The sequence below is a fragment of the Cyphomyrmex costatus genome, unplaced genomic scaffold (genome assembly GCF_001594065.2).
Source record: "Cyphomyrmex costatus isolate MS0001 unplaced genomic scaffold, Ccosl1.0 scaffold2, whole genome shotgun sequence".
NCBI classification, from domain to species: domain Eukaryota; kingdom Metazoa; phylum Arthropoda; class Insecta; order Hymenoptera; family Formicidae; genus Cyphomyrmex; species Cyphomyrmex costatus.
Window position 1 is genome coordinate 1,305,546 of NW_017276038.1, and position 15,473 is coordinate 1,321,018.

The following is a 15,473-nucleotide window of genomic DNA, read 5'->3' on the forward strand; positions in this document are numbered from 1 at the left end:
TGGCCCGCAGCACTATACAGCACGTCATATCACGATATTAATTTCCGAGATGCGGCGGAATGTGTACTGTGATATTACGTACGATTTATGTAACGAAATGCATACGTGTAACGTGTTTGCGTTACACCGGAAGGCATATACCATGCATTAAAAGTGATTTATAATACAATATTAATGCAATTAATTAACGTGTATAGGAACTATAATGCATATATAATTTACATAATTAGCATAATTAATGATGATTAGGATTGCGGAGTTTATGACTTAATTGATTAAGAATATCTTTGACTGAATTTTACTAATATACTTAATAATAATAATTTTTATTTTGTGCTTAGAGAGCTATTTAAATTTGAATTTTATGGATCTTGTTTAATTGAACGTTAAATATTATTGGTATTTTGAGTCAATTATGCCAATGCAACATCATGCAGATGTTTCAATTTCAAATATTTAGTTAATACAAAAGTGCATAACTCGTTAATTTGTTTTTATCCTTATTATTATTATTATTCGATTACGAATAAATTTTAATGTAAAGACGCGGCTATTTCTGCTTATTACTTATCGTTTGGTTAGACATTTGAAAAAATCCTTGAAAATTATGTATAAATTATTTCTTTATTACTATATATATCTTTCCTCTGACTAGCGAATTATTTGATACAATTTGTAACTTCTATTGATATACATTTTATTTATTATCACTGAATCTTTGTTAGAAATCTGCTATTGCTATATTATTGTAAAAACGATTAGTTTATCATTGAACCTTTGTTACTTCGTTGTTTGCAATTTCCAAACATAAAATTCGTTATGTCGTTAAAGAAGAAGAAAGAACATGTGATCTAATTCGCTAAAAGGAAAATGGTGTGAGAAAAATGGGGAGAAATGGAATGGAGAAAGGGAGTCATACTTGTATAATTGCTAGATAATCGAATTTTCGCCGTCTCTTTGATAGTTGCTGTAAATTACAATTAATGAAATCATCAAGCGTAGAGCAATGACGTCAATCGCATGCAGGCAAAAGGCGCCAGTCATCAAGGACGCCCAGGGCTTGCCCCTGACTAGTTTATAATTTTTATCCTTTCCTGACGCATATTCTAGAACGTGTCTTCGACACACGTGTGTCCGACTCACACAAATAAGACCTGCTTACAAAAAATTTTCCTTATGATATCAAATTAGCTTTTCGTGTATACGAAGTGTATATGTTGCGCTCTCTCTCTTTCTCTTTCTCTCTCTCAATTAAACTAGAATCTTTAGATTAACATTCCACGTTGGATTGACAGATATCACATTGAAAATGCAATTTACTAATTTTTTTAACTGCTTTAGTAAATTGAATTAAAAATGAAATAACTTTATAATTACTGCATAAAAAATAATGCTTGATCTGAAGTTACAACGTTTATGACATTAAAATTTATGTGAAATATATTTATTATTCAATATATTTTTTATTGTAGTACAAGATGAGAAACACATACCTAACAGTTTTTCTTATATTTGTACCATACAATAAATCTTTTTACTTAATGAAAATCATAAAACCATTGTGGTATTATTTTATGGTAAAATTATAAAAAAAAATTGTTACAAAATGTATTTTCCTGAGACAAAGCCGCTCTGTCAATGAGACGTACTATTTGCGAACGCACGTTATGTTACTAGTAATAATGCAAGGTCACGTAACAATGAAGTTGTTGACAATTGTATTAAATATTGATTTTATCTTTGTATACTATATTATATACTATATTTAACATAGATGTTTTTAATATAAATCTGCTTTTTATTAAGAATTAGCATCGATATATTCATATTACAATATGTTAAATTGAGTATTCGTATTATTTTTACTTCATCTTTAAAAGATTAAGTATAAGCTGAGATAGAGTTCTACAATTTATAATTTTTTTTTATAATTTTATGCCAGTTTGTCGCAATAATTATCATGTCAGGTGTTATAATAATATTAAAACTATTTATAAAATTAAATTTTAAATGTAAAAATTATGAGACATTGTATACTTAAAAATTTACATTTTCTTTAAATAAATCTTCATGTGTTATGCAAAATTGTTGACAATACTTGATTTATTTTTCGCTTACAGGAAAATCCATCTGGCAACTCGTCCTGGAACAGTTCGATGACCTTCTAGTTAAGATTCTTCTATTAGCTGCTATTATTTCTTTTGTAAGTATAAGTCGTCACAGATATATTAAAAAATTATAAATAATATTTTATTTAAAGAGAGTTTAAATTTTAAATTGTATACGGAAGTTTACGTAACAAATAAACTACTTTTAAAATGAATATATTTTTAAAAAAGAGAGTACAATTTTTAAAAAATGTAAATTAACTCTGTTAAATATATACAGTTGATATTGTTATTAGCAATTACGATTCATAAACTAAAGAGTTTTATGATTCAATTTTTTACAGAAACTATAATGATATATATACGTTAAAAGATATTCTTTCTTGTCGAATTTCCCGGTGCATATTGCTTTGTTATAAGCACCGTAATTATATGTTTACGGGGGTTCAAGGGTAAATGAGGCTAAATATATCTTTTATGAGAGGTGAAAAAATAGCATATTGATTTCAAGTAGCTGTGGTGATCTGATTTTCTCTGAGCGCATAAGAGAAATGTGTAACATTCACTATGGAGTTTGATCTATACATTATGGAAATTAAGTGTGTAGTTTATCACTACATTAGGTGTAACAGCTTACAGAGAAAAGAAATTTTTCGGCAACGTATATCTTAGAAAATTTATCTTTGATTTTCTAACATGTATTTACATATATATATTTTTTTTTCTAACATATATTAGCTGACATCGCTGTGGTAGCGGAGAAAGAAAATTGTTTAATATTTAAAAAATAATTTTTAAGTATATTTTCTCTTTTTCTGAAAGTTCTCTCATTTTCTATGGAGTTTTAATTAGTTGTAGCTACACTGTTATTTAAAAACAACTTGTGAACAAATAGTGCAATTATTCAATAATTTGTTGAGAAACATAGATTTATACTCTTTATTCACTATTTTTCAAGTCTCTCTGATCTAGTATCTATTTCTCGTCAGGTATTAGCCTTATTTGAAGAGCACGAGGATGCGTTCACGGCCTTCGTCGAACCCTTTGTCATCCTGCTTATCCTTATCGCCAATGCCGTCGTCGGTGTCTGGCAAGAACGAAATGCCGAGTCTGCGATCGAGGCGCTCAAGGAATACGAACCCGAGATGGGTAAAGTTGTACGAGGGGACAAATCTGGCGTTCAGAGGATTCGGGCCAAAGAGATCGTGCCCGGCGATATTGTAGAGGTGTCAGTCGGTGACAAAATCCCAGCAGATATCCGTCTGTCCAAAATCTTCTCGACTACTCTCAGGATCGATCAGTCCATTCTAACTGGGGAATCGGTGTCCGTGATCAAGCACACCGACCCTGTGCCCGACCCACGCGCTGTCAATCAGGTAAAGCAACTGTATAAAAACATTTCCGATACTTTTTCTAACACTATCTCTCAAGTATCAATAGTATAGCTTTAAAAGTTTATATTCGAAAAAAATTGTAAATATATAAAAACTTTTATTCATGAGGTTTTCAAAAAAAAAGTATATATGATCGCTTAATCATGTAACTTTTGATAACGTTTGTTTATAAATTTTGTTTTGCTATTTCTTTAGGATAAGAAGAACATCTTGTTCTCTGGTACCAATGTCGCCGCTGGAAAGGCTCGTGGTATCGTTATTGGAACCGGCTTAAACACGGCCATCGGTAAGATCCGTACGGAAATGTCGGAGACCGAGGAAATCAAGACACCATTGCAGCAGAAATTGGACGAGTTCGGCGAACAATTGTCGAAAGTTATCTCCGTAATTTGTGTTGCTGTATGGGCCATCAATATTGGCCACTTTAACGATCCGGCTCACGGTGGTTCCTGGATTAAGGGTGCCATTTACTATTTCAAAATTGCTGTCGCTCTCGCCGTAGCTGCTATTCCTGAAGGCTTGCCCGCTGTAATCACAACTTGCTTGGCTCTGGGCACCAGGCGTATGGCCAAAAAGAACGCCATTGTACGATCTTTGCCGTCCGTAGAGACTCTAGGTTGTACGTCCGTCATTTGCTCCGATAAAACTGGCACTCTGACGACTAACCAGATGTCCGTTAGCCGGTAAGATGATTAAGCAAACAGGATTATATATTATGACATAGATTTCACTTACAAATTTTGTATAAATAACACGAGAGAAAAATAAGAAAATTTCTTTTATATATATATATCTATATATATTTAAATAAAAATATTAGTTTATAATTTTTTGCATATTTTAATATTTATAGAATGTTCATCTTTGACAAGATTGAGGGTATTGATAGCAGCTTCCATGAATTCGAAATCACCGGCTCGACTTATGAACCCATCGGTGAAATTTTCTTGAGAGGTCAGAAAATTAAAGGACAAGATTATGAAACATTGCACGAGCTCAGTACAATTTGCATTATGTGCAACGATTCTGCTATCGATTTTAACGAGTTCAAACAGGCATTCGAGAAGGTCGGTGAGGCTACAGAGACTGCTTTGATCGTTCTCGCTGAGAAAATCAATCCGTTTGGTGTCCCGAAAAGCGGTTTAGATCGCCGAGCTGGCGCTATTGTCGTCAGGCAGGATATGGAAACAAAGTGGAAGAAGGAATTCACGCTAGAGTTCTCTCGTGATCGCAAGTCCATGTCATCGTACTGCGTGCCTCTGAAATCATCGAAATTAGGAACTGGACCGAAATTATTTGTCAAGGGTGCGCCAGAAGGTGTATTGGACAGGTGCACACATTGCCGCGTCGGTGGTCAAAAGGTTCCTCTGACTTCGACCCTGAAAAATCGCATTCTGGATTTGACCCGCCAATACGGAACTGGTAGGGATACCTTGCGCTGCCTTGCTCTTGCTACCGCTGATCATCCGATGAAGCCTGACGATATGGATCTGGGCGACTCCACTAAATTCTACACATACGAAAAGGATCTCACATTTATAGGTGTAGTGGGTATGCTCGATCCACCTCGCAAAGAAGTATTTGATTCGATTGCTAGGTGCCGTGCCGCTGGCATTCGCGTAATCGTTATCACCGGCGATAATAAGGCCACTGCCGAAGCCATTTGCCGACGTATTGGAGTCTTCGGTGAGGAGGAAGACACTACCGGCAAGTCGTATTCCGGACGTGAATTTGATGATCTGCCGACATCGGAACAGAAAGCGGCTTGCGCCAGAGCTCGCCTCTTCTCTCGTGTAGAACCGGCCCATAAGTCAAAGATCGTGGAATTCTTACAAAGCATGAATGAAATTTCTGCTATGGTAAGTCACACTGTTGTGCATATTCATTATCATCATAAATGATGCATTGAGTCTTGACCTTCTGGAAAGAAATCGTTCTAGATCTTAACCCCCTCTTGATTTTGTTACAGTTGAATTTTTTTTATGAAAAGAGTTTGTGAACCGTTTGTTTAATTTTTAAAAGAACAATGGGACTATGATTTATTTATCCCCAATTAGCTTATGATTTATTATATATTTTGAATACTTTGTTTCTATCACAGTAAAATATTTTTCCACTCAAAATTTTTAATATTATACGCAAGATAACAATTCTTGACATCGAACTTTGAAGCCGAATTTTCTGTTTGACAAGCAATTATTCTAGACAGCACTGAACCATTAAATATCCTATTATTTTGGTTCATCATGTTACTTCTACAGACTGGTGACGGTGTGAATGATGCTCCCGCTTTGAAGAAGGCTGAGATCGGTATCGCTATGGGTTCTGGTACTGCAGTCGCGAAATCGGCTTCGGAGATGGTGTTGGCAGACGACAATTTCTCTTCCATCGTAGCTGCTGTAGAGGAAGGTCGTGCCATCTATAATAACATGAAACAATTTATCCGTTACCTCATTTCTTCCAACATTGGCGAAGTTGTCAGGTATTTACGAAATATATGAGTATAATGCGAAGTTAAGATTGAATTAATATCCGTGTTTTGTATGTTACTTTACAGTATATTCTTGACCGCCGCCCTTGGTCTTCCCGAAGCACTAATTCCGGTTCAACTTCTGTGGGTTAACTTAGTCACTGATGGTCTTCCAGCTACTGCTCTCGGTTTCAATCCACCTGATTTGGACATTATGAGCAAGGTAATGTAACAATTAAAGAGATACACTATTATGTCATCAAATGCAAGCTTTATTGACTCATGTGTAATTTTATAGCCTCCTCGCAAGGCTGACGAATCCTTGATTTCTGGATGGTTGTTTTTCCGTTACTTGGCTATTGGTGGATATGTAGGCGCTGCCACCGTCGGTTCAGCTGCTTGGTGGTTCATGTACAGTCCAAATGGTCCTCAAATGAACTACTATCAAGTTGTAAGTTTTGACAAGAATTTGGATTGTTTATATTCAAAATTAGCTAAAGATTTGGATGATTAAGCTCTAATTAATATCCATTATTTGCACAATACAGACTCACCACTTGGCATGTGTTGGCGGTGGAAGCGAATTTAAAGGTATTAATTGCAAGATCTTTGCTGATCCTCATCCCATGACTATGGCTCTCTCTGTATTAGTCACCATTGAAATGTTAAATGCCATGAACAGGTGAGAAAATACTCATAACATAATTAGATTTCGCTCGTTTTTTGCAATGCAAAGTATAAAGAGAAATGGTGTAAGTCTAGCAGTAGAGATTTTTTTTTTATTAATAGTTTACAATATTATTAAGAAGTGACGTCGAGTGGCTCACCGCTCTGTGCGATTGACTCGCGATCTGTAGACCCGAGTTCAAATCCCACGTGCGCCCAAACGCGATTTTTCGCGTTTAATGAGCCAAAAAATGGCTCCATCTGGTGATCAAAAGCTCTATGATCATCAGTGCCGTTCAGATTCGGCGTTAAACTGTAGGTCAAGTAACATTTACTGTTGCTACATGTGTTTACTGTTGAACGTTGCAGTAACGCAAAGTATTATAGTTCCAGAATATAAATTTCCCAGTGACAATATTATTAAGAAACATAAAATAAAAATATAAAAAATATATAAAAGTATAAAAATATCGAACGTTTCGGAATTCACAGGTCCTTCTTCAGCGATTCATAAAGATGTCAACGAGATAAACGCATAATCTTACGGTCAAAGCGACATGGTGTGATATTGTGCTGGTATGACAATTTGTTTAAAAGAGAAACGATTCTCCTATTTTTGTATGAATGTGGAAATTATGTAAAATGTATGAAAACAGTCTGATTCTGTTAAGCGCAAATGTTACGATTATCGTCAAATTGTCATACCAGCATAATATCACACCATGTCGCTTTGATCGTAAGATGCGTTTATCTTGTCATCGAAACATCTTTATGAATCGCTGAAGAAGGACCTGTGAGTTTCGAAACGATCGATATTTTTATACTTTTAGATATTTTTTATTTTTTTATTTTATGTTTCTTAATAATATTGTAAACTATTCATTAAAAAAATCTTATTACTGCTTGATCTAGATCGTTTTTCTTTATACTCGTAACATATTTTGTATAAGAATTATTACAGAGAATTGTAATAAATCTATATTTCTCTATAGCTTGTCTGAGAATCAGTCGCTCATCACCATGCCGCCTTGGTCCAACATGTGGCTCATTGCATCCATGGCTCTTTCTTTCACACTCCATTTCGTCATCTTGTACGTCGATGTTCTTTCGGTAAGTAGATATTTACATCAAGATTACTGAATGGCTAAAAAATTTTACTATTTCAATTTAAAGAGCAAAAATTGTAAGTACTGTTAACTGTTTTGTTTCAGTCCGTATTCCAAGTGACCCCACTAACGGGTGAAGAATGGGTTACCGTTATGAAGTTCTCCATTCCAGTGGTACTTCTCGACGAAACCTTGAAGTTCATTGCCAGAAAGATCACAGACGGTGAGAATCCAATTTACACCGTGCATTGGATCGTTCTAATGTGGGCTGTGTTCTTTGGACTGTTGCATATCTGTCCCATATAGAACGTCCGTGAAATAATAATATTAGTCTAGCAGATGATGTTTTTTTCCTATGGAAAAGCATCCGCGACTAAATCCTTGGACTCGCAATTGCATTTAACCGAAGCTCTTCCTACCGTGACGCGGGAAGGCGCGAGATAAGTTATTAACAGAGTGCGTTCAAGTGAGATTTTAACAAATTTGACTGTTGTGCATGGTGTTAGTACGATCATGTAAAATATGCCACCAAGGCCCACCATGTCCGCATCACACACCGTACCCTGACGTCGCTCAACGATCACGGGTTTCGAGTGGCATCGAGTGATCTAAGAGAGACCCCGTCGTAAATCAAAGATTGTGATCGTTAAATTATTTTCTACGAGTGCCTTTTGAACATTGAATTTCCTCTGCAACAAACACGAAAACTGTTCATAGATGTTCTTTCCGATATAGATATTTCCGATATGTTCAACGTCCCAATCCTCCTCCTTTTTTGCACTATTATTTATACTTTTTTTTTAATCTTATGCACGTTTCGATATAATTAGCAACAGATACATTATCTGGTAATTGTAGCAGATCCCGACAATGCACTAACACAGTTAAAATTCACATTAATTTACAAATGTCTTCCATCTGTGTTTCTTGCTGATTAATAATGTTACAACATGAACTTTTATATCTTTGCATGTTCGAAGCGTATTATTGATCTTGATCGATTTGAAAAGTACAAAGTAGTTCACCCGTTAACCATATCGGGGATAGTAACTTCAGTTTCGGCGCAAATAAATGTATTTGCGACGTATCATTTTTGTGGAATAATACGCACGTTTACACAACGAAGACAATAAAATATTCGGCAGAAACACAGATTGAACGGACAACAGTAGTAGTAGTAATAGTAGTAGTATTATACTTGTATCCTGATTTTATTTTCAGGCTCAGTTTAATGCACGCACGCAACAAATTAGCACAACATTCGGTTAACGCGATTAATGTTTAATCTCACTAAATCTGTTTACATTTCTTTTCTGTTGCTTTAAATGTTGCTTGTTATAAATATTTATTAATGAATTCTTAGCATCTGGTGTACCCGTTTCTACTCTGAAGTCAGAACTGGAGCTGTCTGAGCGTTTGCTGAAATTTCAAGGAAATGCGAGGACTTCGCACTAACGGATCTCATTTTGTATCCTGCATACCGTGTCTTCCTTCCCATAGAGATAATGCATGCACGGTATAATTAACAGCACGTTTTGTAAGATCCTTTCTTATAATCTATTCTTTTCTCAATTATACTGACCTCTGCTGTGCCATGCGATCAATCGATTAATTTAACTTCGCGCGTCCTTCACATTCATGTTAAGACATATTCTTAACATTCAAGCGAAACAGAAAAGTTTATTTTTACCACATGATTTTGCGAGTTATTCTCTTATTGAGATTTTTCGTCTGTACTGAATGCAATAAATGTGAAATAAGATTTTGTAAATATCTACATAATTAATATATTTTTAGATTAGAGATAGATAATAGAATTATCAAACAAGAGTGTCACAAAATTAGTGAGGATCATCGCAATTGGCACAGCAGGATTTCTTCTAATATTTCTATGTTACGCGAACACAACATCCCTATGTGTGTGTATAATCCGTATGTGTGATTTATGCATTTGAAAGGTTTACGCAATGCAACAGATTCGCGTATCGCTAATTCCGGATATGGACTGCAAAGGCTCGTAAGTGTATGATAAGGCAATCGTTAAGCAGAGGAAAAACAGTTGATTTCATTACCTCTCTCGTACGCTCGAAACTGACGGGGCAGTCCATAGACTTTCTAGTGCATTCGTTCATGTCAATATCTGAGCAGTGTTCCGAACGCAAATACACTCATCGTCGGGATTGATTATCCGTTTTTATCAATGATATTGAATTACAATTAATTACAGAATCAATTAAACGACGCGTACATTTTAAAAAAATAAATTTGTCCTTGATAATGATATTTAGTAATAGCTAGGCGCATCTATTTTTTATTCCTTGCTCCTAAAAATCTTTTCATATTTAATATCTTTTTCAAATGCGTAAAAGAATCCTCATTTACTTTTGATATAGTTCTTAAATAAATTATTTAAAATATTTAAAAAATATTTAAGACATGCGTAAATAATCTAATTTGTAAAATTAAGATATTAAAATCGAAAGAGTTGATTTTTTCAGCAATGAAGAGACATGAGAGTTGCATGTTAAACGCATAGTAAAAGAAAATTTGACTAGCTTTTTTAGGCTTTTCCTTGTATAAAATTTCTTTCAAGATCAGCGATAATTCTGCTTCATTGAAAACCATAATAGTTTTATTAATAAAAAGTTATTCATTTCATATAAGTTACGAGTTTTCTCATTTTCTCATTTTTAATGTCTTAGATGATCGTCGGTTCTTGGAATTTTGAGAGTAAACTTAGTCCCCCTAATTAGTCAAGGAATTTTCGATTGAGTGAACGCGAATTCGGTCACTGCCACATAACGAAACGAATAATCGGTGTCGTCACGAGTACGTGGGCCTTCGAAACATCTGGCTGCTTAGTCAGTTCATCCCTTGGAGCGTATCCTGTCGGCGGAAGCAACTGCTAATCAAGGAAGGAAGACTGAAATCGATAAAGTGCTAATAAAGACGGCAACTTCTCGATTCTTTCTTTCCCTTTGCTGACGTAAATCACTCTTACGAAACGATATTTCTATCTTCGCCTGCTACATTCGATTAGAAAAGAAAGTAATCGACGAAAGAGCCAAGAGCAGTATCGTGTCGTAAATGGTGAATTTAAGTGGTTCACTTCCACATTGACAGCACACGATCCAAGGTTTCATCCAGATCTTCGCAGAGATCGCCGTAATTCGGCCGTTCGCGATTCAGCGCGCGAGACGCAGCGCACGAGACGCTTCTCCGCAAACACGTGCAAACGCAACAAGACTGACGATGTGTTCCGGAGAGGAGCGGACGCGTCCGCTGCGTTTTCTTTTTTTTTTCTTCTTCGGCACGCGACGCATAATAATTTAATTGCGCCGCATCTGGCGATTCAGGAATCGGCCGCGGTAGCGCGGCGCGACATTGTAATATAATTAATTAATTAGTTAACGGTTAAGGCGTGATACTTTGGTATGGGCATAATTAAAACTTAATCAGACCGAACGAGTTAGAGCTGCCGCACTAACGAACTTGTGTCTCGAGTAGTGTTTTGTTCCGCAGTTTAATTTTTAGCACGAGATAAACTACCGGCTTTGCGTCCTCTGCGATCGATACCTGTGGAATATTTGTCCTCAACGTCACTTGAAGGAAAATCCATTTATGTGAATGAATTCTACAATTTGCAGCGGGATAAAAGTCATTGAGAAGCGTACGCGATATTTAATTATCACTCGCGAAAGGGATCTATTTCTCATAAAAATGTTGACCCTAATCAATATTCGGATTGGATATTTTTTTAACTGCACTGTGAAAATTGTTTCAATAAATGATTTTCACAACCTTACATAATTTTAAGCATTACAATCTTGTTACTCGGGTTTTAATCTTTAATCTGAACAAAAAATCGTTCAATTGCATTCAGTTTTAAGCAAAGATACATAAAGTATACCCACGAATATCAATTCAATAAATTTCAGAGCGAATATCGATTAAGGAACGACTGCGATTTTTATATTCTCCGAACCCCGAGGCATCCTGTGTAATACTTGCCATTATCATGTTTACCCGGCGTAGCGTAGAACAATGGATGATGTGGTCATTCAGATGTTCAGGCGCACGAGTAATTGGCACGTGTTATCGGAGTACAGGTACGAGCGCGTGGATCAATGCCGATAGGAAGAGTCTAATGCAATTCTCTATGACGCTCAATAAGTTCGACGAAATTAATCGGGGAGCACGAGTGCAGGGCGATCCAAGTGACGGATCTTGAAAGTCGCGCGAAGTTCATATCCAAATTTTTGCACCCCATACAGCACAACTTCCAAAGAATGTTCTGAAGACGTCCGTATATCTTTGAAACATCCTAAGGCGATCCCAGGACGTCTCTCGGATAAAGTATGCCGTGTGGGAGTAAATTGTTGAATTTTTAAAGTCCGGAAAATGAGAATATGTACCGATGGAATGATATATGTATAATGCATTTCTTGATCCTCCGGTGATTGGATAGAGATGATCTGTCATTAAATTTAAGAAACAGAATGTTACGCTTTCTATCTCGTTAACGTATTTACACACTCGTACGATTTTTTCGGGATTCGTCACTTTTTGCTCCCTCGCATCCGGATTCCTAACTTCGTCCACGATATATCTGTAAGTACTTGGAGTGTGCATTGTATTTTATGTTGACCGAGAATGACGGGGTAGTGCCATCACGACGAAAGTATACTGCGCGACGTCACGCAAATATCAATGCAATCAAAAAGTTACAATTCTAGCTTCATTGACATATAACACCACCATTTAAAAAAAAAAAAACAATTTAGTGTATTTATTGTTCTCCTCGTGTATATTATATTTATTAATTATAATTTATTAATTGTCAAAATGTATGTGTGCCGAAAGTTAATTAGCTCATCGGTAGACATTTCTTATTGATCATTGTGTGACGTTGACAACTAAACGCGGTGTCCAGCAATGATGAGACTACGATCACGTCGTTTCCTTCAGGAAGTACCTAACGATAACGAAGTAATTAATATTAATAACTTATGGAATACTATATGACATCGAGTGATTTCGAGTATATACTCGCCGCGGACGCGCTCCGCGGCGAAAGATAGTCGAGAATATAATTCCGGGTGTGAATTATACGTCAGATTTCATAGAAACGAAAATATAAAAATATAGAAGGATTTAAAAAAAATTGTATACACGAATCCGACTGTTGCGCGTGTTACGATCAAGTCTATGCATATACGATAAGTACAATTACGTTATCATGTAATTATCGCGCCATTCCCTCGTGTTGGCGTGCACAATTTGTTTTATTTATCGTCCGATTTGCCTTTGTCGTGTATTCAATTTGAGTTCGTACAGAGCGACATTATAACAAGTGAGAGTATATGACGACGGAATGATATATAATACATTACTTGTTATAATAAAAGAATCATGTGTTACTAATGCATTTCTCGATTCTCCGACGATTGGCCTATACTAATCGAAATAATAATTCTCGCTTAAACCCGGCAATTATTGCCATCAGAAAAAAATCGAGCACTTAATACGACACTGTCGTAATAAGCGTTCGGTTCAATTTATCTGTCCACCTAAAACTACTTCACCTTTTCAACCTTTTTTTCTCTCTCGTTGTCTGTTATCCACTCCACCATATTTCGAATGTTTACTGTAACCACAGCTGACTTAAGACATTCAGACGTTGGTGGGCCAGAATTATTATACATATATGAGATTTAGAAATTACTGAATGTATACATTTAAAATTCAGAAGGGGACTATTTTTATTTATAATTTCTTTTTTTGTAAATAATAAAATAAAATTAAAGTTTCGGTGAGATGGTATTTAAAAAATTATTTACATTTTACAGGATAACGGATTATATTCAGCAATGGTTACTTAGCTCGAAAAAAAGAAACAAAAAAAAATTAATGAGTTCAAAATATGTGTATGAAAAAACATTTAGTATTTTAGTACAATAAAATGATAATAAAAGGCGCGTTTGTGGCCCACTTATTCAATGATTAAGACAGCTCTGCTCGTATAACCCTTATAATTTTTTGATATAACAAATCGAAAGGTTTACAAGGATTTTGAGGACCGTCTTGTACATCTCACCATCGTCATATTGTGTGTGGAGGCAAGATTTCGGAAAATAAAACACGTTACGTGATGCCGAAATTTTTTGACACAGCCCATCCACGGCGAATCTTTTTATTATCTACTATGGCTATACTGGTGTCCCCTATCTCCCTCCTTCGACCCTTCGAGATTTGTTGTTTGAAATTTTTGCATGCGTTCACTGGAAAAAAAAAACCGATGTGATAACTGTCGATGACCCGGAATGAGTCCTAAAATCGAGGATATTGAAAACATCCTTCGACACATCATGTGACCTCGACACCTACCCCCTTTTGCTAACTTCCTCCTGCCTGCTGGTGTGCCAAACTGTACAGTCATGGAGAGGGCGAACTTCGAGGGCGACTACGGACGCGCAAACATGGACATTACAGGTAATGTTGAATTTGTCAATTTTAAAACTAACTAAATTAACATTTAACTGTACACGACATTTAGTTGTACACAACACACACGCTGTTCACGAACTACATTCCACAAATAAGCAACTTAAAAGACGGCAATTTTTTTCTGTCGATGGAAAAGACTGCGGTCTTCTTTTTGTCATGTAATGTGTATAATTTGTTCATGTACATTCCAAAAAGAACTCAGGGGATTAACATTTAGCTGTGCAACACGACACACTACACGCCGTCCACGAGCTACATTCCGCAAACGAGCGATTTACGTGTAGCAGTTTCTTCCGTTTGTCGATGAAAGAAACTGCGGTCTCCTTTTTTTGTCAAGTAATGTGTATAATTTGTTCGTGCACATGTTCATATCTCCAAAAAGAACTCAGGGGATTGTGGAGCCTCGTCTGTTTTACAATGCGTGCGCGTATATTCTAACTATTTACATGAAATGGAATTATAAAAAAATCTTTACTTTTTAAAATATATCTCCCAAGGAACATACTTAAATCATATAAGAAAGTAAAGAAGTATTTTGACGCCATGAAAGTCAAAATGATGATTTTTGTTACAATATTTGGCTGTTTATTGACATAAGAATCAAAATAAGGTTATTTGTCGACTGTGTGTTCCTTGGAAATTTATTACAATTTATTATTATATGTCATATATATACATTTTATTTATTTGTCTACGATCTATATGTAAATACTTTCTTCAAGGATTTATCATAATATATTTGTTTATTTGTCTATACACACATAAATATATACATACACACACACACACACACACACACAATATATATATATACATATGCTTTTTTCATAATGTCCCAAATATTAATACTTAATCTTTTCTCTTGTAATTAAGTGCGTTGCTCACACTGCTGCGCTAACGCATCGCCATCGCCAAGGCTTGCAACGATTTAGCAGCTGCAGTAGAATTGGACGAAAGGCGCGTGGCTTGCCGTAGCTGAGCCAGCGAGGATGACTTGGCATGGTGAAATAATCGATGTTACCCCTCGTATGATTGCAGTGGCACCGTCGGTGGTTGCACCGAAATAAAGCTCGGGGAGACGTAGGGCGAATCTGAGAGACACCTAATCAGCCGCAGCCGAGAAATCGGCGATCCACAGCACACTACACTCTCGAGCTGCTCGAAGGGACTGGAGACGTCTTTACTAAACAGCCAAAAAAAAAAAAACTGAATATTTCCCGAG

At 35.9% G+C, this 15,473-nt stretch overlaps 2 protein-coding genes across 4 annotated transcripts in view; one reads left to right on the top strand and one right to left on the bottom strand.

The window, feature by feature from the left end:
* Positions 1-15,473, top strand: part of SERCA (ATPase sarcoplasmic/endoplasmic reticulum Ca2+ transporting SERCA) — a 56,786-nt gene that overhangs the window by 39,716 nt on the left and 1,597 nt on the right. Inside the window, exons 4-14 of one of the 3 annotated variants that reach the window (XM_018538954.1) lie at positions 2,121-2,203; positions 3,098-3,484; positions 3,698-4,185; positions 4,356-5,361; positions 5,764-5,984; positions 6,060-6,195; positions 6,271-6,423; positions 6,521-6,654; positions 7,631-7,748; positions 7,850-7,967; positions 15,290-15,367. In XM_018538954.1, coding sequence (XP_018394456.1) covers positions 2,121-2,203; positions 3,098-3,484; positions 3,698-4,185; positions 4,356-5,361; positions 5,764-5,984; positions 6,060-6,195; positions 6,271-6,423; positions 6,521-6,654; positions 7,631-7,748; positions 7,850-7,967; positions 15,290-15,318 — 2,873 coding nt within the window. In that variant the 3' untranslated portion in view covers positions 15,319-15,367. Of the gene's footprint in view, positions 1-2,120; positions 2,204-3,097; positions 3,485-3,697; positions 4,186-4,355; positions 5,362-5,763; positions 5,985-6,059; positions 6,196-6,270; positions 6,424-6,520; positions 6,655-7,630; positions 7,749-7,849; positions 8,051-15,289; positions 15,368-15,473 lie in introns of those variants that run through there. The other 2 variants (XM_018538953.1, XM_018538952.1) reach the window with 2 other exon arrangements.
* The window catches only part of LOC108773216 (uncharacterized), an 84,725-nt gene continuing 84,324 nt past the window's right edge, over positions 15,073-15,473 (bottom strand). Inside the window, 2 exon segments of the mRNA XM_083287321.1 lie at positions 15,073-15,273; positions 15,275-15,429. Of these exon segments, the coding sequence (XP_083143447.1) occupies positions 15,133-15,273; positions 15,275-15,429 (296 nt within the window). The 3' untranslated portion in view covers positions 15,073-15,132.